General features: G+C 36.7%; 3 protein-coding genes and 2 non-coding genes across 12 annotated transcripts; 3 read left to right on the top strand and 2 right to left on the bottom strand.

Moving 5' to 3' along the window:
* The first annotated feature begins 1,697 nt into the window (after window positions 1-1,697).
* Window positions 1,698-3,672, top strand: LOC133878211 (pyruvate dehydrogenase E1 component subunit beta-1, mitochondrial-like). Of its 4 annotated transcripts, none has more exons than XR_009901850.1 (5): window positions 1,699-2,138; window positions 2,468-2,548; window positions 2,636-2,670; window positions 2,785-2,846; window positions 3,390-3,672. XR_009901850.1 is itself a non-coding variant. In XM_062316741.1 (4 exons), exons 2-4 carry the CDS (start codon window positions 2,468-2,470, stop codon window positions 3,529-3,531), a joined length of 285 nt encoding a protein of 94 aa, XP_062172725.1. In that variant the 5' UTR covers window positions 1,698-2,138; the 3' UTR covers window positions 3,532-3,672. The 4 variants fall into 4 exon arrangements, 2 of the variants coding, with proteins under 2 accessions (XP_062172725.1, XP_062172724.1); XR_009901849.1 differs by having other exon boundaries at window positions 1,842-2,134; window positions 3,390-3,622; XM_062316741.1 differs by lacking the exon at window positions 2,636-2,670 and having other exon boundaries at window positions 1,698-2,138.
* Window positions 3,673-7,107: 3,435 nt separating this feature from the next.
* LOC133877755 (guanosine nucleotide diphosphate dissociation inhibitor 2-like) lies at window positions 7,108-17,082 on the bottom strand. Of its 4 annotated transcripts, XM_062316156.1 has the most exons (15): window positions 16,798-17,082; window positions 16,188-16,344; window positions 15,792-15,913; window positions 14,659-14,721; window positions 14,455-14,538; window positions 14,263-14,370; window positions 13,990-14,162; window positions 13,456-13,567; window positions 13,257-13,337; window positions 12,869-12,931; window positions 12,597-12,698; window positions 12,216-12,340; window positions 7,831-8,041; window positions 7,648-7,722; window positions 7,108-7,396 (listed from the first exon to the last, which is right to left on the bottom strand). In XM_062316156.1, the coding sequence occupies exons 3-15, from the start codon at window positions 15,876-15,878 to the stop codon at window positions 7,352-7,354; spliced, it is 1,329 nt and encodes a 442-aa protein (XP_062172140.1). In that variant the 5' UTR covers window positions 15,879-15,913; window positions 16,188-16,344; window positions 16,798-17,082; the 3' UTR covers window positions 7,108-7,351. The 4 variants fall into 4 exon arrangements, with proteins under 4 accessions (XP_062172140.1, XP_062172138.1, XP_062172137.1 ...); XM_062316154.1 differs by having other exon boundaries at window positions 15,792-16,378; XM_062316153.1 differs by having other exon boundaries at window positions 15,792-16,344.
* Window positions 17,083-17,211: 129 nt separating this feature from the next.
* On the top strand, window positions 17,212-17,283 carry TRNAE-UUC (transfer RNA glutamic acid (anticodon UUC)). The gene has a single exon. It is a non-coding gene; the product is annotated as a tRNA-Glu (tRNA).
* A 272-nt stretch (window positions 17,284-17,555) lies between these two features.
* On the top strand, window positions 17,556-20,608 carry LOC133877955 (SAGA-associated factor 11). Of its 2 annotated transcripts, none has more exons than XM_062316419.1 (4): window positions 17,556-17,697; window positions 18,954-19,033; window positions 19,656-19,967; window positions 20,145-20,608. In XM_062316419.1, exons 2-4 carry the CDS (start codon window positions 18,992-18,994, stop codon window positions 20,325-20,327), a joined length of 537 nt encoding a protein of 178 aa, XP_062172403.1. In that variant the 5' UTR covers window positions 17,556-17,697; window positions 18,954-18,991; the 3' UTR covers window positions 20,328-20,608. The 2 variants fall into 2 exon arrangements, with proteins under 2 accessions (XP_062172403.1, XP_062172404.1); XM_062316420.1 differs by lacking the exon at window positions 17,556-17,697 and adding an exon at window positions 17,717-17,853.
* A 1,312-nt stretch (window positions 20,609-21,920) lies between these two features.
* TRNAE-CUC (transfer RNA glutamic acid (anticodon CUC)) lies at window positions 21,921-21,993 on the bottom strand. Its single transcript has one exon. It is a non-coding gene; the product is annotated as a tRNA-Glu (tRNA).
* Between the last annotated feature and the right edge of the window lie 336 nt (window positions 21,994-22,329).

Here is a 22,329-nt window from a genome sequence, read left to right as displayed (position 1 = left end):
TCGAACAAGTAAACCCGTAAGTAAATGTGACAAAGCCTCTACGAGGCCTACTTATCCGAACATATCTTAGCAACCCGTCTACCTGCTCGAAGCCTCTACGGGGTCCAACTCTCTCACGTTCGGACAAGAAATATGAAAGAGGCTCTACGACTACGAGGCCTATTTATCCAAACAGATCTCGGCAATCGGTCTACCTATTCCAACAAATGAACCCATAAAACTTCTCCAACATTTTTAAAGTCTTAACTGTAGATCCTAATCCTAAGAATTGAGGGGTGGCTGGCATAGTTTCCGCGTGGGGTCTAACGCGTAAATATAAAGGACGTGGTCCGGTGGATCTCAAAGCTAGAATCATGTCCATTTCTCCTTTGTAAGATAACAAACAAACAAATGTAATGGTATACAAACAGAAAAACAGTCGGTGACTCGTTGTGCAACATTTTCATTAATGTGCAGTGTACTTTTGTCGTACAAATAGGGGAAAAATCGATTCTCTTTGTTAATTTTTGGTAGTTTATAACCCTATTGAATTGAATTATTGGGTGTCAGTTGTTAAAAATTACCTCAAGAATTGATTGACCACGTCAAGATGGCTAAATTAAAATACATATATAATTTAAACTCAACACACGAATATTTAAGATCGGTAATTTTTTACACGACCAACAAACTTGTCACGAATTTAATACGAAATTAATGAATTAAGGTTGATAGATCTGACCTGTTTAATTAAATTGATTGAATTATGATTGACTTATATCATTTTATACGGTTCTACGTATGTCTTTATACGTGAACACGAATTATCACACACGCGACAAATCACACCATGAATAGCTGACGGAACTGGGGAACACTCCTTGGGCTATAGCTTTTGATAAGATGATCCACCTACACCTACACTTACATATAGTACATGAATTCCCAAAAGCAAATGAGAAAAGAATTCAAAACAAGAGAGGGTTATGTCTGAGAATAATATGAACAAAACCCAAATCAAGGAAAACTAGGCCGTGAGAGGTTTACTTAGTTATTCAACCAATGTTCACACGACTGTGAACATTGGTATCACTAATATGTTATGAGTGTGCCAGAAAAACTTACCTCTTTACTTTCCTGTTTAAAGTTAAGGGTTCTTCTTGGAGATTAACTTTACTTTTGATACTCAAAACCTTGAAAAGAGTTCCAATTCATCGAGCAGGCACGTTTTTCCAGCAATGGCGAAGTAGCCAGCAAGTCGTTGGAGAGTGGTGTCTTATCGTCCGGGATAGCAGGATGCGATGTGAGCCTGACAAGCACACCACATATATGAAATGGGCGGCAGAGAAATGACGTGATTGTGTGTCCTCACCTTCAAGCATGACGCACTCCAGCTGATATCTACGAGGAATGATTTATGCACTCCTCACTAGGGCTGGCAATTTTGACACGACCCGATAATCCGACACGAACACGACACGAAATTAACGGGTTTGAATCTACTTTAAACGGGTTTGGGTCGTAAACGGGTCGACCCGTTTATGACCCGTTTATCTTGGTCTGGCGGGTCGGGTCGCGGGTCACCCGCGGGTGACCCGCCAGACACGATTAGTTTTTTTTTTAAAAAAAAAAAAAAAAAAAAAAATTATATATATATATATATATATAAATTAAAAAAAAAATGGAGAAATGGAGAATGGCGGAAATCCGGAATGGCCGAACCAAATGGGAAATGAAATTGGGGGGAAAAGTAACCGGGAAAGGAAATGGGGAAAACCGGAAAAGTAATCTGACGTTTTGTTTGTGTTTTTTTTCACTTTTCTGAACTTTTCAAATAATAATAATTCATTATCATTATTCAGTCAAAAGAATCAAAGTTCAAAAAATGTGAAAAAACAAGCAAAACGTCAAAACCAGAAAAGTGAGAAGAATCAGAAAACTGAGAAAAGAGAAACTCGAAACTCGAAAGAAAAGAAAACCCTAGCTTTTTCTTTTTGGATTTTTCCTTCAGTCATCGCCCTTCTCTTCTCCTTCAGCCTCGCCGAGTCGCCGCACTCGACGGCGTCGACGCTCTCTCTCTGAAGTCTCTGCTCTCCCCGTCTCTCTGCCAGCGTGCCGCTCTCTCTCCAGCCGATGTCGCGTCCGGTACCGCCAGGTCGGTATGTTAGTTGATTTCTATTTCTAATTTTTTATAGCCTCATTATTGTGGATTTGTGGGTATAAATTATAAAATCATAATTCGAATCATCCGATAATTTGTGATGCTTGCCTGCTTGTTCAAAATCTGTCCATAAATTTTTTTGTGAACAAATGGAAATTTTTTGTGAAGAAATTTCAATTTTCAATACATTTAATTGTAGAGATCTAATTGAAAGGGTTAGTCTTTTTCTTTTGGATGTTATAATATGAGAAGTTGTATTTTCTCCTTCATGACGGTTCTTCTTTACAAAACGCTGAATTTTTCTATTGAAATTATAATTATGGACAGATGACTGTTAGAGACGCTCTAAACTCTGCACTCGATGAGGAAATGTCTGCTGATCCTAAAGTATTTTTGATGGGTGAAGAGGTGAGGACAGTTGGAAAGAAACTAGTATTTCCTGGATTTGATGTTCGCTCTTTCTTCTTATGTTCCTGTTTTATCTTCTGAGCGCAGATTGGGGAATATCAAGGATTCAAGGTGCATACAAGGTTAGACTTCAATATTTGAAGAGATGAATTCGTAGATTTGTATTCCTGTGAAGACCAGATGTCGACTTTATACATTTGTCTAACAATCAGCTCTTTATCTTCAATTTTGTATAGATATCCAAAGGCTTTTGGGCAAGTATGGTCCTGAGAGGGTTCTTGATACACCAATTACGGAGGTTATTTCTGTTTGACTTGCCCTCTATTTGTTGGTTCATTGGTTGCTTCTATATTTGGTCAAGTAGATTAGTGATGATCCTGCAACACCATATATATATATATATATATATAATAAAAAAAAAAAGTTTTATGGTGTTGACTCAAGCACGCTACTACCCTCTAAAACCCTAAAAGGGCATAATTGAAACATCTAGTAGAGTTCAACATATTAAAATTAACCTCTTGTTTTTCCAAGAAGATGATATCAAGATAATGTGGTTTCTACTTTCTGTACTCTCTCTCTCAAACTAACACACACATACATAGAAGTCTTGCACTGAAGGATAATGGGTGTTTCCTCCTGGGATAATTTGATATGCTAATAATTTTGAACACGACTTTTGGTTCATTTATTTATAGTGCATTTTTCAGTTTATAGCTATCTTGATGATGTTCAGTTTCTAATTTTCTTTGTAATACTTGTATGTTGTTTTGGTTGGCCTTGCTAATTTATTTCAAATCTTTCATTTCCTCTTAGAATCTCATTCTACCTATCGCTGCAGGCAATTGACCGTCATCATTAATTCTGCTGCAAAATCAAACTATATGTCTGCTGGCCAGATATCTGTGCCTATAGTTTTTAGAGGGCCTAATGGTGCTGCTGCTAGAGTTGGTGCCCAACACTCTCATGCATGTTTTCTTTAAAATGCTGGAGCTAAAAATTTGACCTGAATGCTTGGTGTTGGCATATCTAGTAGTTGCTTCATATATCACAGTTAAACTTAAATTGCTCTTTTGCCCTTCTTGATACAATGATTGAATGATACTTGTGTTGGAAATTTGGAATTTGAGGTCTTTAGACTGATTCATGCATATAGTTTGTTCTAGCCAGGAAAATCTCAATAATTTTCACTTCAATGGGATAGCAAGCTTTGAAGCCTCATTTTTTTGGACATGTTTAATGCATTAGACAATTTAGACAATTTTAGTCTTTTTAGAGTTAGGATGAGCTAAACGGGTTAAACGGGTCGTGTCGACCCGGTATGCTAAACATGTCGTGTCGGGTCGTGTCGACCCGTTATGACCCGGTATGCTAAACGGGTTTCACGGGTCGTGTCGGGTGACCCGTGAAATAGCCGTGTCGTGTCGTGTCTGGAGCCCCGACCCGTTAACATAAACGGGTCGTGTCTGGGTCTAGCTTAAACGGGTCGCGGGTCTTAACGGGTCGTGTCGGGTACCCGTTTTGCCAGCCCTACTCCTCACTGCCTCAAGAGTCAAGACATGCTTATAGGAACCCCCTACCCTCCCCTCCCCTTCGGTTTTTTTTTTTTTTTTTTTTTTTTTTTTTTTTTTTTTTTTGAGAATGATTGAAAAATAAAATTGATATAATATAAAATTGAAATAATTTATATGAAAGAGTGAAAAAAAAATGGTATTGTAGTGAGTTTTTTATTTAAAAAGTAATAAAAAAATGTTGATGTAATATAAAAAATGAAAAAAATTAAGAATGTTTTGAAGTTGATGTTTTTTTGAGAGAAGTAAAGGGAAAGGGAAAGGGAGGAAAGGAGAAAGTGATTTTCAAACGGAGCCATATTTCCATCCCCAATGTGTCTTGAGGCAGTACATTTGTTATGCATTAGTAGTATTTTTAGCATTTTTTTGATATTTATAGTTCTCATATTTCTACTGAGGAAGTGATCTTTGCATTAATACATTTTACACAATAATTACACAGCACTTTCACATGAGATAAGACCTATATGGTAGATCTCACTCACATGGGTCCCACCCCATGTGAGTGTGTTATATAATTATTATGTAAAATGTATTGTGTAAATATCATTTCTCTTTTTACCATGCCTAAATTATGTGATGGACGATAGGGATGACTCGAGACTAATTTTAAAGGGCACTTGAGTAGGTCCTATTCTGTTTGGATAATTTGGGTCGCTTGCTTTTACTATTCGTACACTTATCTTCGTGAGTTTCTATTCTCTCGCATGGGTCTTGTCAGGTGTCATCCAATGGTTGGCAACATCTCGATTGGGAGTGGTGTTTGGTTCCTGACTCACTATATCGATATTATTTTAAGGTGCATGTTCGTTATAACAGATGAGGATCCTTTATAATTATCCGTCTGAATTTTTTCAAATTTAGGTAACGATTATGAGAGACTACTTATGGAACCCACCTGACCAAATAAATATTGGGCTATCCAACAACTTATCCGATCAGATAGGTTCCATATATAAGTAGTCTTTTACTATCACATGTCCAAATTCTCTCAAATTCATATAAATAATTGTAAAGGATCTTGATCCCGCTATAACTCGGTCCAATGGATGGTAGTGATGATGCATTTAGTTAAAGATTGAGATCCTTTATAATTAAGAAGTACTGTTCAGACAGCCCCTCTCACATGCCCCGCAATCCTCCTATTATTATTTTTTTGGGTTAAATACCCCAGAGGTACCTAAGTTTTACGTGTTTTTAAATTTAGTACCTCAGTTTCATTTCGTATCACAGGTAGTACCTGAATTTGGAAAAAAAAAAAAACCCTAGGTAGTACCTGTCAGATTTCTCGTGGGAATTTCAACTTCTCGCCACGTGTCAACCGCTGAAGTTGACACGTGGCACCACATAAAAAAAATTAAAAAAATGTTTAAAATAAAAAAAATGAAAAAAAAAGAAAAAGAAAAAAGAAAAAAAAAGAGGGGTGGCTGAGCCACCCCCTTGGCCGGTCTGGGGTGGCCGAACCACCCCCGTGGCCCTAGGGGGTGGTTCGGCCACCCCCTAGGGCCAAAACCCTTCAAATTTTTTTTTATTTTTTTTTATTTTTTTTAAAAAAAAACTGTGGGGTGGCCGAACCACCCCCATGGCCCTAGGGGGTGGTTCGGCCACCCCCTAGGGCCAAAACCCTTCAATTTTTTTTTTTTTTTTCAACTGTGGGGTGGCCGAACCACCCCTATGGGGTGGTTCGGCCACCCCAAACCGGCCAAGGGTTAATTTTTTTAATTTTAATCATTTTTTTAATTTTTAATTTTTAATTTTTAATTTTTTTTTTTTGTGCCACGTGTCAACTTCAGCGGTTGACACGTGGCGAGAAGTTGAAATTTGGACGAAAAATCTGACAGGTACTACCTAGAGCTTTTTTCTTCCAAATTCATGTACTACCTGTGATACGAAATGAAACTGAGGTACTAAATTTAAAAACACGTAAAACTCAGGTACCTCTGGAGTATTTAACCCTGTTTTTTTTTAATCCAATCTGGAGATTGTAGAGGATGCAATCAAATACCTATAATCTATTGGGATTAAGATCCTCGACAAATATTTGTCCGAATTCTTTCAAATTCGAACAGGTGATGAGACCACTTATGGAACCTACCCAACTAAATAAAAATTAAGCTGTCAAACGACTTTATTTGATCAGGTGGATTCTATTAATGATATCTCACAATTATTTGCACGAATTTTATCAAATTCTGATAAATAATTATAAAGGATCTTGATGCTAGTTTATTGGCCCTAAACAAATAAAAAATTAAAAAATTAAAAAAAAATTAAAAAAATAAAGACTAACACGAACATGGTCTTGCGTTCAATCGAGTCGGTTTGATTGAAAGATTGATGTTGGATCCACCGATCTCTAGTGATGTACAACCACTTGAGAGTTTACACTTGGCTTGTTTTCCTTAAACAAATATTTGGAGCCAAAAGCAAAATCTTATAAAGAAAATAAGAGATCCATTTTTGTTTTGTAGGATCCAAATTGATTGCAAATATATATATTGAAAAAAATGTGAATCCAGCCATCCAGGTGCATGGTATCACATGAAACAAATTAGTTTATTCACCACAACCATCTTTGACGTTTTGATATAATACATGGTACTAAATAAGACCAAAGTCCTGATTACACTGCTTTCATTTTGACTTTAGAGAATATCATAATTTTTTGTTTTAGGTTTTAAAGATATATATTCTTAAAAATGCAGCTAGTGAGGAACGGCCACTTTTTCTATTTTATTTTAATTCTAATTTTATTTTTTTAAAAGGTAAAATTACAATTTTACAATAAATTGAATCATCAACCATGCCATATGTCAATCAAAAATTGATTGTGATGCATATCCATATGTACATCAAACGGTTTCTATCCAACAATTGATGACAATAACCATTTTGGACAAATACTTTTGTACTTCTTATACCCTAAGAATCAGTTAGTTTGATACAACTGTAAACCCCATAGACTAAGTAATTGTCCCTATAATTTATTTGATTTCTTAGAAATACCACTCTTGTTCATTATAAATGTAATTGTACATTTTATTACCATTTGATATAATTCTTTATTTACTAATTCCCCAGAGATTCTTTGGGAAACAACATTTTATCACATATGATATAAGTCTATGACAGAAATAGACAACAATAAATAGTCCACTGCCACTCTTGGAATTTGCAATAAAGCAGAATTACCAGCTCAATCACCAAAAGTGGTTTTCCTCAATCCTCATTCTTATGCAGCACTGACAGCAGTTAAATCCACACTGAGGTCAAGAACCTGCTCAAAAACAGAAAATAATTTTTACTTGAAACCTTATGAGAAGCGAGTACTGTTTTTGTGTAAAGCACTTCTAATGGCCACTAAAATGCTCTGTTCATAGTCGACATACGTGATAAAAGCTTCATGAATGATCAAAATAATAAAAAAAAAAAAAGTTCCTATAAGCATGTCCATGACATGGTTTTGGACCTCAAGGGATTTAAACAGGGAGAGAAGCAAATTGATTTAGCAAGAGAAAAAATCACAACCTTTCCAGTTATCATGGTATACATGTTGAGTACATCCATGATAGTTGACTCAAAGTGTGTTGTTGCATCATAACTCTGTTAAACATGAGAGATGAACTTGCTTAGCATGCATCAGTCAGTGAAAGCAACGCGGTAGCAGTGGAATCAAGGCAAGAATTAAGAAAACAATCCTAGATCACTTACTCTTGATATGAAGCAATTGTCCAAGGATGGTTCATTGAATGGTTCATATCTGTCATAGATATCAAAGAATATCTCATCAACAGGCCCTAGAAGGTTGATTCCTGGCTTAAGTTCGGTCTGTGGATGGTCAGTCTCCGCCTCAGATAATACAAATGCAATAAATTTTCCCTTTGGAGCAACGTTGTGAGCATAGGAGCAACAGAAAAGGTACCTGCTCAACCATAGAAGGATCACAAAACCGGGCGAGCAAGAAACATAACAGAAGAAAAGGAGCACTGGAATAAATATCTAACAAGAAGTTATTGCTCTAACAGCATGTGGGGATTTACAACGTGCACTGTGTGAACGCCTTTCTTATTTTCTGCTGAGGCAGTTTGGGGGCTAGGGGGAGTGGTGATGGTGCTAGTACTAGGATCCAGTGTGGAGAGTTAAAAAGTTCCTACAAGCACTCCTAACAAACAATATAGAGAGAAAAAATAACATGCATGAAAGCCTTGGGGGAAAAAAAAGCCTCTTCGCATATCTAGTCACAGAACAAAACCATAACAACAAGGACTTTGATGTTTAATTGAAATGAAGTTATATTATATTATTTAACATAGCATCTAAACAAACAAGTGGTCTAAATTTTTCCAACTGAAGTTACAGTGGTTAGAACATCCTTGGATAGACTAAGTGAGGTGCCATCCGGGATTCAACCATCCGCTCAGGGAATAAAACCAACTGCGCTCTAACAAAGAGAGCAGATTGGCAAAGAGAGTACAAGTTTTCACCACAACTATTGAAAATGATAATACTGCAGAAAGATCAATGGAGTAATATATTGGAAACATCATTAAACATACTTCCTGTCCTCGTTCGCTATTCCTGTTTAGGTGGCAATTAAAATGGAACAGATGCAGAAGGATTTTCTTGGGGAGGCACTGGTAATGAATCTAATACCATCTTGTTGATTGGGATGTGGTAAGTTCCCCCATTCAAAATGGAAGGTTGGATCTTCGTAAGATAACTAGATGCAGCAATGGCATAGGACTCAAGTTTGCTGTTTTTAGAGTGATTTTTCAGTTTTGGTAGCTTGAGAGCTTTTCATGGGTGGATGCGATGTCAGATTGAACCAAGATCTATTCTGCTTAAAAAGCTTATATTAGGGCTTTAATATAGTTTTTAAATTCAGTCATTAATTTATGGGTTGTGGGTACTTTTACGTGCAGGGAAAGATCTGAAATTTCATAAAATTCTTACCCCTAATTTTATATTTAAGGGTATTTTCTTAATTACCTTTGGTCTAGATTTTTTTTTTTTTTTTTTAAGTAATCAAGATATTATTAAAAGTGTAAAGCATCTCCAGATACATAGGAAGTATACAAGAGAAACATCTAACTAAAAGAAGAAAAAAGAGCAAGAAAATCATGAAAACCAAGTACAAAAGGAGATACAATTGCATTTGTCCAAAGATAAAGAGTATTGGAGAAAACAGACTTAAGCTCCTCCAACGTTTTCTTGCGGTCCTCAAAACTTCTATTATTTCTTTCCTTACAAAGACACAACAAAAGACAAGAAAGCATCTTCTTCTACACAACAATACTCCGAGTGCTACCAGCAAACCACCAACAAGCAAACAAGTCAACGACTTATCTAGGCATAACCCAAGACAGCCCAAAGGGCCAGAAAAAATAAAATAAAAAAAATAAAAAAAATTCCATAGGGTACACGCAACCTCACAATAGAGAAGAAGATGTTCCACAGACTCCCCATTCCTTTTACACATACAACACCTATCGACCACAATAACATGCCCCTCCCTAAGATTATCCATGGTAAGGATCTTTCTTAGAGCTACTGACCAAGCAAAAAAAGTCGTACTCAAAGGAACCTTTGTCCACCAAATACTCTTCTAGAGAAAAAGAATAAATCGTTACAAACAAGAACACTATAAAAAGATCTAACATCGAATGACCCGCTTTTAGTGGGGGCTTACCAAAGCTTGTCTTCACCTTCGCACAAGCAATACAATATAAATCTGGAAAGACTTTATTTAGAGCCTTGTCCCCACATCATAAATCATGCCAGAAGCTAACCTTGGAGCCATCTCTAACCTCAAATCTGGTATGGATTGAAACTTACCCCAAACCCTCATAATATTCTTCTATAACCCCACCCCATACAACCCAAGAGGTTCATTTGAACTCCACCCACCCCACGTACTGTCAAATTTAGAGTCCACCACAATTCTCCACTGAGCCTCTCTCTCATGCACATAACGCTAAAGCCTTTTGCCTAAGAAAGCACGATTAAACATCAGCAAGTTCCGAACCCCAACCATCACTCAAAGATCGGAGAACAAACCTTGGACCAGCTTACCAGGTGAAATTTGACTCTTCGCCTAGCCCACCCCATAAGAAATATCGTCAAAGCTTCTTTATGCAGTTTGCAGCACTTGCAGGGAGAGGGAGAGGGGCATGAAATACATGGGCAAATTGTAACCCTACCACCCTTAGAAAAGCACATCATTTTTCTAACTAGCCAACTAACGCTCTTATCTTTCCAATAACACCGTCCTAACAATACCCACAAGAACCAATTCCGACTTAGCCAAATTAATCTTCAAACTGGAGACAACGTTGAAGCATAAAAGTGAAGCACGCAAATAGCGAAAGCGGTCAAGCTTGGACCCACAACAAACCAAAGTGTCATCCGCAAACACTGGGTGTGAAATGTTGACCACACTAGAGTGCCTAGACCCCACAGAAAAGCCAAAGAGAAAACCCACATCAACAGTTGTAGAAAGCATTCTACTTAAGGCCTCCATAACAATGATAAAGCGTAAAGGCGACAAAGGATCTTTCTATCTCAGACAATGGGAGCTATTGAAGAAAACACACTGATTGCTATTCACCAAAACGGAAAAGCACACCAAAGGAATACAATGTACTATCCAAGAGCGTTATTTCTCCCCAAAACCACACCTCCTCAACAACTAAGAATTTTTTTTGTAAGTAATCGACAAATATCATTGAAAGCGTAAGGCGCCCATAAGTACACATGAAGTACACAAAAGAAAACACCTAACTAGAAGTATCAAATAGAACAAGAAAATTACTATAACTAATCGTCAAAGGAGACACATAAGAAGCTGTCTACAGATATAAAATTTTCAAGAATAAGGCTTTAATCTCCTCCAAAGTCCTCTCCCGGTTCTCAAAACATCTGTCATTTCTTTCTCTCCATAAACAACATAAAAGGCATGCAAACACCATCTTCTACACAGGCAACACAGCAGCACTCCCGGGACAACTAGAGGTCCACCAACAAGCAAACAAATTGACTACACGTCTAGGCATAATCCAAGACAAACCAAAACGACTGAAAAAGGCAATCCAAATGGCATAAGCCACATCACAATGAAGAAGAAGAAATTCCAATCAACATAATCGTAGGCCTTCTCAATAAGCAGCTTGAGAAGCACCCTGGCTCACTAGATCTGATACTAGTATCAAGACATTCATTAGCAATGAGCACAGAATCAAGGATTTGTCTACCTCTGACAAAAGCGTTCTAAGGCTTCGAGATAATCTTCTCACAACCCTTCTCAACCTGTTGGCTAGGACTTTAGCAATAATCTTGTGAACTCCACTCACAACCTACAAAAACTGATACTAAGAATTTCTAATAGGATCAAGAGTCTTTAATTGAGTTTACTAGTCAAATTAAGAATCCTAGTCCAAATAAGTTAATTAAGACTTAATTGGTCAATATAGATATGCTTCATTATATTCAGAGAGTTCATATTTAATTAATGTGGTGTTGTATGTGCAAGTGTAATAGTAAGGCAGCAAATCATATCTTACTTCACCCACCGTACATGGCAAGGGCTTTATTGTCACTAGCTTTTTCTCAGGTTTAGGTGGAACAATAGCTTAAAGATTCCATGTGCAATTTCACTTTGTGTCATGTGGATTTTGTGGCAAGAGCGTAAAAATCAAACTTCTAATGGTGTTGAGCTGAATCAGAACTCCACTTAGGTCCTTATTCCTAAGATCTTTATATGATTGGATGAGTGTCCTTGGAAGAATTTAATGTAGAATTTTCTCCTTGGATTTTCTCCCACATCTACAATTTAGAAAAATTAGGATATTATTCTTCTCTTTCTTGAATAGAATCTTATTACTTGTAAAAAGAATCAATGGACTTATTTCAAACACCATGTTAGTCTCAAAAGACAGTAGCAATTTCCATTCGATATCAAAATGCCCAATTAATCCAAAACTTACAGGCAAATTATACAAACCCTGTCAAAGACACTCAACTGACCGACTATAACGGTCTAGGAAACTAACCCAACAGATAATAATTAATTTTCTTAGAAACATTGTATGAGAACTCACATGTCTGATTTGCGTCCCAACTGCTTCTGTGGCAGGATAACCTGCACTGAATGAGAATCATTGGTGTTTGGGATTGGGTGGCTCATTATGACAATTGCCCTTGCAACCCTACCAACCTTCCTAACCTGTTAAAAATGCAGCCACCTTTCTGTAAGGCATGCAAAATTCAATGTATTCTGTATTAAAAATAAAAGGAAACCTTTAAGTTCCATTAAAAATAAATAAATAAATAAAAAGAAAAGAAAGAAGATGAAGAAGAGAGAGAGAATTCCCCATTTACTTTGTCAAAGAAGTTGCATTGCATATGGTAGAACGAAACAAAGACAAAGTAAGAGAGGGAGACGTGGGGGTGGAGTCGCAAAAGGGTATTATAGTTATTACCTTGTTGGGCAAGTATGAAGGATCACAGACAACTTTTTTGCACCTAGCAGTTTCCCCTTCTGATGTGACACCAACAACTCTGCCTTCCTCATTGAACTTCACCTGGCATTTAGATCAAATCAAACTCAGTGTCTAGTCCATTATCATCCATACACAAAGATTTTTTCTTTTATAAACCAGAAAATGGTAAGTGCAACAACAAATAAACCAGAAAAACGATAAGTGCAACTTCAAAGATAGTGTTTATCTGAGAAACCTAATAGACAGAGTACCTTGCACTCAGGTTTGTTCAACATATATGTCCCACCATAGACGGCACTAAGCCGTGCAAATGCCTGAGAAAGAAATAATTGATGTCAAATGATTAACCTTGGAGAAATGATCCCTACACTCATTTCTCACAACAGCCCCACAACAAGCTGACGTGGCTGGTAATATTTTATTATTTTTTTACAAAAAGAAAACAAAAAAAATATTAAAATATTACCAGCTACGTCAGCTTGTTGTGAGACTATTGTGAGAAATGAGTGTAGAGATCATTTCTTTTAACCTTGACTAGAACCCAAAATTTATAAAATGAGTTAAAAGTACAAGAGAGAGATTGGTTTTTTTTTTTTTTTTTTTTTGGGGGGGGGGGGGGGGGAAGCGCAAGAGAGACACCTCAGGGAGCTCTCGCAATCCATACAAAGGATATATGTATGGGGATCCGCCTTGAAAACGTGCAAAAGACTCCGCATAAAGCTATGACATAGTAGAGGAACGAGAAAAATAAGTGCAATAAAAAGCTGCTGAAACTTTCAATGTGCAAGAATCAGAATCAACAAAAAGGAGATAAATATAAACTCGAGGCAATTTTCACCCTCATTCTCTTCACGGTATCTAGTGCAGGTTCATTGAGGTAGAGATCATCACTATGAAGTGCCAATGCATGACCGATAAATTCCACAGTGTTGTCATCCAGACCATATTTTCTGTCAATATGTCAAAAGTATGATAAGCAAATGGGCTATGGTGCTCACTATGTTTAGTACATATGTACTATCAACAAGGCCATCAGTTGAGATCAACTTTTCTTTCTTTGAAGAGATGAATAGTAAGTAAAAAAAAAATTATTATTTCCACTGAAGAACACATTCAAATTTTTTTTATCAAATTAAAGAGTTCTATAAGATTTGAACCCCCACATTATATTTTTTAGCTCCCATATCATATGTGGTTATGCTCCAAAGCACTTTTTGCATAACATTTACAATTTACAACAACTATGAAATACTGTGCCCCTAAAAACTGAAGCTCCAACAACATTCCCTAACACCAATGACTTGATGTCTATGAAAACATATATTTAACTGTACAATTTCAGTGGTACAAAAAGCAACGAGCAAGAGCTTACGCAATTAGTTTTCTAGTTGTCAATCTAGTCAAGTCCATCCCCTCATGTGTTTTGGGATCATTTGCATTATAATTTTGAACATAATTGAAAAACTTGAGAGCACGGAGCTTTTGAAATATGCCCATCAATGGAGATTTGCGTGCCTCCATGTCCGTTGCTGGAACCTTGTGAATCTATAATCATGGGTTTACTCACCAGCAAACCAAGTTAAGATCAAATATATACAAAAACTAATAACAAGCAAATTCCAATATCATAAGAAAAGAATTATACCTTTCCTTTATTGTAGACATAGCTGCCATCAACGGCTTTGAAGTACAAATACTTACTGACATCTGTACGGATGAGGACACGAACAAGAGTGCCATTTGCCATCATAAACTAGCCAAACGAGAATTATAGCCATAGGTGGAGAACTAAACAGCAATGAGGAGAGAAAGAAGACAAAAGAAAGTAAACACACACCTTAGGGATCATGTCCACACTATAATCCCTACTAGAGCCCAAATGTGCTGGAGGCTTATCATTTCCCCTGAACCTCTTCCAGAGCTGTAAATAAAGAAAACTATCGCAGTAAATAAATAGTTGAATTTTAACAAATAAAAGTTAAAAGAGCTATATAAAGTTTCAGACTTGAACAAATCTCAAATAACACAGCAGAAATAGGACCTGAACAAGATTAAGCGATGTTGATTCGCCTCCATAATAGTTATTCCTATCCATGTGCAGGACCTGATTCACAAGATACATACATCAATTATTGCAGTGCAATCGACAGAATGGTATTTGTCCATTGCTTTAAACCAATCGTAATGATACTTGTATACTTTTTGTGTACGTGGAGGCGCCTTACACTTTTAATGATATCTTGATTACTTATAAAAATAAAAATAAATAAAAAAGTTAAAATATCTTTTGCACAACCAAATCCAAAGGTCGCTTAGTGTTGCTACTCATGACAGGCCTATTGACATGGGTGTTCTTGGAAGGGCTATGTCAAGAAGGTTAACTCCTTCTCAATGTCCATACACTACTGAATCAATCTGTGCATTGCATGACCATCTTTTGCATGCCAAATTTTTTTAAAAAAGAAAAACCTGGAAAATTTGTACTCTTGGGAAAAGTTAAAACCATATACAACTCTATAAGTACATAAATACAAGGTAGTCCAATGAAATTGAAGCCACGAAAAAGCAATAAGCAATATTCAGCTTGAATATTGCCACCATTTTACTATACTCATCTAAGGTGAAAAGGAACTGACAAAACTCATATAAGAGACAACCTCTAAACTTCCTGATTAGTCCACCATTTTTTCCTTTTTCAGCATGTAAAATCATGGATAGCCCACTTCAATGCAAGTTATTAAGTTGACAATGGCACTATTGCCGTCCAGCCGACATGCTATGTACGTGAACAATTTTTTGGTAAGGTTATCAATGACAATCACAGGCCAGATCTCAAAAACAAAAATATATGTAAAAAAAAAAAAAAAAAAAAAAAAAAAAAAAAACACTTGAGAATTTTCCAAAGCTACATATAGAACACTTGGCTAAATGAAATCGTTCCTTATGATTTTCAAAGCTACATACAGAACTGTATGCTAAACGAAATCAATCTATATGATTGCAAACAAAGAGATAAGCAATGACATGAGAGGCAGAAGTAGAGATTTAAGAAAGTAGATCCAGCATGACAAATTCAAATCTGAGTTACCCATTTTGATCTTGATCGAAGACCCAGTACCGAGTAATAAATTGGAGATTGGCAGTGTAAAATGAACAATTTTGAAGAAGCCTTACCTTGAGGCCATTAATGGAGAGAAGACCGCTGAGGATGCATTCCTTGAGACCCGTACCCAACACTATCACATCATACTCTTCATCCATGGCGATTTATTCACTTTTGGCTTCACGGATAGATCCTCGCAAACAAACAGAGATACAAAAAGAGAAAGAAGGTTATGGTTTCAAGCTACCGCGTCAATTCTTTCTCAATATGTGATCTATATATTTATCCTACTATTTGCAGACGGGAGAGAGAAAGAAAGAATGATGCTCTGTTTATTGATTGAGGAAAGCTAGAATGCTTTTCACTTAACGTAGATCCTAATATTATTTATTCTTATGCTTATGGAGCCTTCAAAAGATTAAAGACATGGGAATATCTTCCTAAGCGAGACATTGGGGCTCTCCTACCTTTCTTGTGCGCCCAACTTGTCATTCTCTCTTTCGTTTCAATTACTGAACACACTTCCAACTACATTCTATACAACAATTGCAAACTAGCCACTGACTGTCCGTAGAGTCCAGTGGGCTATAAAACCCATTGCCCACGTTTGAAGATAATGCACCGCTGATAAAGAGGAGAGAATTTAAACATACATTCACTGAAAAAAGGCAAGAACTCAATCAAGCACAAGTGTTGGATGATTGAAACCGAATATGAAAACAAAACTGCACATATCATGCTACTCTGCAACCAATCAAACAAAATCTTTATAACTCATATGTTGAAAGCAACGCTATAAAAGTAAGAGAACTGTTTGTAGAACATTTTTTTTAAAAAAAAAAACTCTCAACTTCCTTCTTCCTTCACTTCAACCCCGTAAAGCTGGCAAAACTAAAAAGAAACAGAATTCGAAGAAACAAAATGGAAAACCCACAGAGCTGAAAATTACGATTAAAGGGTCTATCAGAAACATATAAAAAAGGGTTCATTCACAGTCAAGAAATTCAAATGGTAGACTGTAGGAACCAAATTCTTGAGTTCTTAAGCGGAGAAAAAACTAATAAAACGACGACGTACCCGTGAAGAAGGACGGTGGTGGAGAAGAGCTGGCCAACCCTAAAGAGCCTCTGCATTCCGAGCGAGAGCCAAGGATCAACTGGAAAGAACTCACAACAAATTAACCAAAAATCTTTTAACCTCCCTCCCTCCCTCTTCTTTTTTTGGCGGTACCACAGATAATGAGGTCCCGTTGTATGCATTATATAATTATTACGTAGACTGGGGCAGAGAGGCCTTTGGCTGATGGAATGAAAGGAGAAGAAGAATCTGGCTGGTATTTCTCTTTGCTCAGTGTGTTCAGTAGCAACCATGGTTACTATACTTGTTAAACTTCTTTAACTTCTTTTTCATTTTCTTTTTCTTTTCTTTTCTTTTTTTCCCTGGAACTGAATTATTTAAATTAATAAAATAAATGCATTGGTTCAACAAGTTTCCGTTGTCGTCCAGCGGTTAGGATATCTGGCTTTCACCCAGGAGACCCGGGTTCGATTCCCGGCAACGGAACTACTTCGTTTTACAACTTTTTGACGATATTTTTTTTTATCGCCTTTACAAATAAATGTGGTAACAAAAGTGAACTATAGGGTCACGAGAAGCATATATTTCGTTACGGAAAGCATATTCAAGTAGTCCTTTTCGCCTTAACAACGTAACACGTCGTCTTGTAACCATCCTTGCCCAGACTTTCTTTGTTAGGCCAATATCCGTCGCCTTAACAAAATTTAGGTCGCCGCTACAACTACAACTCTTTTTTGAAAAATTGCTGCTTTTAGGCCTTGTCACCACGAATTCCATCCAAATTCCCCTTCCCAAAGCAGCGACGGCGAGGCACAGTACTCTCTCTCTCTCTCTCTCTCTCTCTGTGTTTGTTATTCAGATTGGAGGCACTTTCTCTCCCCGCCCTTCAATAATTTCCTGGTGAGCTTTCTCTCTCAGAAGACACAAAAGCGCGTACTTTTCTGGATCTGCAAATTCATACTGTATTGATTTCGCTGGTATCAATGTTACACAATCTGCTCGTACAATCGTTGTTGGGTTCATTAAGACTATTAGGATGTCATCGATTTTCCTTTTGTAAGCTGATCATCATCTACCTTTATTTCTGTTTCTTTCCATTCCAGTTAAATTTCAGAATTTTCCTTTCTTTCTTATTGAAAGTTCATAGATTTTCATCTCCTTCAAAAATTCTGTGCGTTTTAGGACCAAAGGATCTTTGATTTTTGCTCATAACCAGCTATTTCTTCAATAATCAAATGGGTTTCTTTCTTTTTTTTTCCCATTGGAAATTTGGAAGCAAATAGGACGTATGTCCCTTGTATAAGTTAGAGCATTAGATCGCTCATGTATCTGTTGCAGTCTAATAGAAAACTAGCCGAGTGTAGTTCCCAGTGAACCCAGATATGCCTGTACTCGTATAGTTATTGAAATAGAAAAACTTTGCATACAATGTGCAACTTCTGGGTTAGATTACAAAATAATGTGATCTAATACAAATCTTATGTATGATGGGGCTGGACAACCCAAAAATAAGTGGTGCTTTTACTTAGTTGGAAGAAAAGAGGGAGGGGAAACTCGATAGAAAGAGCAATATGGATCATGAAAAACTATCAAAGTATATCTAGTACTACTTAATAATAACTATTCCTTCTCATGAGATTCTGGATTGCTCAAATGATTCATCATTCCCTTCTAATACACTAGCATCTCTACTTGAAAATTGCTTGGTGAATTTTAAATTGTTACTTGAGAACAATGTCACTCCATTTGAAGGCAGTAAGTAGCACACACCCACACACTTGTCATTTTCGGTGTCTGGGTTAAGATGCTTTGCCTCCTCTAATAAGATTTGATGAAAATCTTTAGTTTAACTAGCATTTTTTTATGACAGCTTACCAGGCAGAATTTAATTTTGATATTAGCTGTTTACCTCTTTCTTTCTTTGTATACCTTGTATACTATGCGCTTATTACAGCTATGCCCTTCTGTTTTCAAATAGAATCTTATAAAAAAAGATTGGTATTTTTCTTTTTACCTGGAGTCTTTTTATCACAATAATCAAGATAATTGGTTTTATCATTATTTTCTGCTTTTTTGCTACATAATAAAGTGTTCCTGGCTTTGTTACCCAAAACAAATGGGGGTTTCTGGCTTTAACTGAAGTTTTTGGTTAGCAGGCATCACATCAGACCTAGCAGCTCTGCTCTGAAGACTCATGTCAGTGCCTAACGAGGATAATATGACATCTCATGCTCAGGTATCCCTTTCATTCATAGAAACACATTTTATTTTATTTTTGTGGCTTAGCTGTTGAACAAAGGGAGATGAGATGACAATCTCCAGAATTTTAGTTTCAGATCTGACTGATTCTTCTTGCACACAAAGAGATAGAAGGCCTCAAATTTCCTGATTTAAGAACTGTCGTAGACTAAAATCATAGCTTGACGATGGTGAAGAAGTTGTTGTACCCTTGTATGTTAAGAAAGGGTTTTTTGTGGGATGGGGGTGGAAACCTATAAAGAAATAAAATTTTCTTTTTCAGTCATGAAGATAATAAGATTTTTATTGTTTTGAGTCATTTCACTTTTTTAATTTTCCATTCTTTTGCTGTGGCCTTTTGGTTTTTCTCAGAAGAATGAGATATATCATCCATGAGTCTTTGTATCAACTCACGTTGTTGTTTTGTTGGTTTGACTGCACAATGTAATACATGACCCTAAATATTGCAGAGTGGTTTCATACAATGACCGAAAGTAAAGATGGTCCAGACTCTTGTTTGGTTCCTTATTATGATAAAATTTAGAAACTTGTTCATGTGTTGAAATTTTTCCATATGATATTGTCTTATTTTCTTGCTTTTTGTTGGTTTTTGCTTGCAGCTTTCATCTCATTTTTTGGGGGATCTCCTTGATTCCATAATTGTTGATGTGGCATCTGAGTGTCATCGAGTAGCAAAATTGGGCCTTGATCGTAATTTGGAAGAAGAGGAGGAAGAATTGAGGCTGTCAGCACAAGCCCGGGTAAGGGTAGCTGATCCTAGTAATAGTGGTGAAGCTAATAGCAAATATGTGGTTGACATATTTGGACAAACACATCCTCCTGTAGCCAATGAAGTATTTGAGTGCATGAATTGTGGTCGATCTATCATGGCTGGGAGATTTGCCCCTCATTTGGAGAAGTGCATGGGAAAGGTGATCCTTTGTTCCCTTGATTTGATAGTTGGTAGTCCATTTCATAGAATATCATGGACATCCATAAACAATTTGGTTTCAACTGATTGTTGAAATATTAGATTTTTGTGAAAATACATTTCTTTACACAAGGCATTCTTCATTAGCTCTTGTTTTTCCTTCTGTAATCGACTACAGGGTAGAAAGGCTCGACCAAAGGCAACAAGAAGTAGCACGGCTGCACAGAACCGGTATTTGAGAGGCAGCCCTGTTCCCACATATTCTCCCTACTCAAATTCCACCAGCACAAACCGGCTATCAAACGGAACATCCGGTGCTGCAGGCGAGGAGTACTCAAATGGCACATGTCCAGAGCCATGAAACTGATGAGCTTGTCCGGCCAACTTCAGGATACAGGACAATGACCAATACCAGATACCCGGCTGAGGAAATGTTTTAGTTTCCATTTTGTGGGAATTTATGGCTGAATATTCAACATGATTCTCTCAGTTTGGTGTGCCATAGAAGCATATCTTATGGAAGTATAATGATTCATAGTTCCTTAGATGTTTGGACTCAACAACTGTGAATAGCTTGTCAGCTTGTGTACCAATATGGTTCCAACTCCAGGAAGAGGAAGAAAGGCAAATCGAAATTCTTAATATTGGCGATTAATGAATTTCTGTACTTCTTTTCTTTCCATTCCCTGTCTTATTGCCTATCAACCCAAGCACAAAGGAAATTCAGAACTGAAGGGAATCCCTTTATAAGGTATTGCCTGATATGAACATCCTGAATCCCTCGTATACCTGGTGGCGGCTATAGCTTGGGGAAGAAAGCTCTAGCATAGAGTTGAGAATCTAAACCACAATAGTTCAATGTCTTTAATGGTGTGGTCTTGGTAAACCGAGTGCATATCCCGTCTCGACATAAATTTCTTTCAAACTGATTAGAAAAATTTCTTTCAACTAACCTATAAAACCGTCTATGTTCTTTGAACATTTACTTTTTTTAATAGTTCTATTAAAAAATCTTATGCTTTTCGTATGCTAATTAAAAAAAAAAAACATATGGTATCTCATGTTGTACTGCTGTTACCAATTATTAAAGCCGGCTCAATCATTTGCCCCATTATCTCTAGGTGCTTTGCTTACTTCTTAGTACTCTTAAGTCGTAAAATGTAGAGAAAATAAAAAATTCTTCCATCAATTTTAATATGTTCAAAAATTGCTTGAAGGTGCCACATTGGTAATAGGGGATAGTACCCTAGCTTGAATCATGTGCATACAAGCACATGGCGCAAGTTGAAGGTGTCACATCAGTAATTGGGGATAGTATTTCCACCTTGTATTATCTGCGCAAAAACACATGATACAAACCATAACCAAAAAGAAATTACTCTCAAGTTTTAGTCACGTTAAAAAAGGGTATTCTATATAGTATAGACATAAATTAATTAGCTATAAACAAGTCTAATAAAGTGACACATATCTATTATCATGTAAGAAACACATATTTTTTTAATAACATATTATTCTCACATATTTTCAGAATACATGTCACTTTATTAGATTGGTTTGTTGCTAATTTTTGTCCGTATAATATATACCACATTTTTATCCTACAATACTGATGTGGTTGTCCTACCTAACCCTTAAATTTTTTTCAACAAGAATTGATCCAAATATTAGTCGAGACTGATAAGTCAACATTTTAAAATAATAAAATAATAGTGAAAAATAAAAAATAAAAAATAAAATTGTAGTTCCAATTACTCCTAACGTCATGTAAAGGCAATCACAACGTTCCAGGATCAGTAGAATTTATGAGATTCACGGAATCACGAACTGAACAGTGGAGGAGCGTCTTGAACACTTACGTCATAGGCAGGACCCAAAGGACGTTTGGACCCTCTGACCCAACCTTTAATGGGCTTGATTAAGACATGCAAAAGTATTAAGAAAAAGAATGAAATTCCGTTGCCGGGACTTGAACCCGGGTCTTTCGGGTGAGAGCCGAATATCCTGACCAACTAGACTACAACGGATTTGCATTTTACGCGTACCAAATGATATTTAAATCTATAAATTGGTCACACACCTTCTCAGCTCAGCTCCGCCCCGCCACCAGACAATACTAAGCGCCCCCAGTCATCTGAAATTTTTACTGAAAAAGACACTCAACTTATTTCTATTTATCCTCTGGCCCGACCAATTCTCATAGATGTTCAATGCTTCCTGGGTGGCATTCGCATCTCTGTGATTTGCTCTATTAAAAATCATAAGAACATCAACGAAAAGTAGGTGCCAAATTGAGGGCCCGTCCTTAGATTGCTGACTGTGATGCCCCTAATATTTTCCTTTTGTTCCTCTTTTATGATTAA

The sequence above is a fragment of the Alnus glutinosa genome, chromosome 9 (assembly GCF_958979055.1).
Source record: "Alnus glutinosa chromosome 9, dhAlnGlut1.1, whole genome shotgun sequence".
NCBI classification, from domain to species: domain Eukaryota; kingdom Viridiplantae; phylum Streptophyta; class Magnoliopsida; order Fagales; family Betulaceae; genus Alnus; species Alnus glutinosa.
This window is presented reverse-complemented; position numbering and strand designations above follow the sequence as displayed.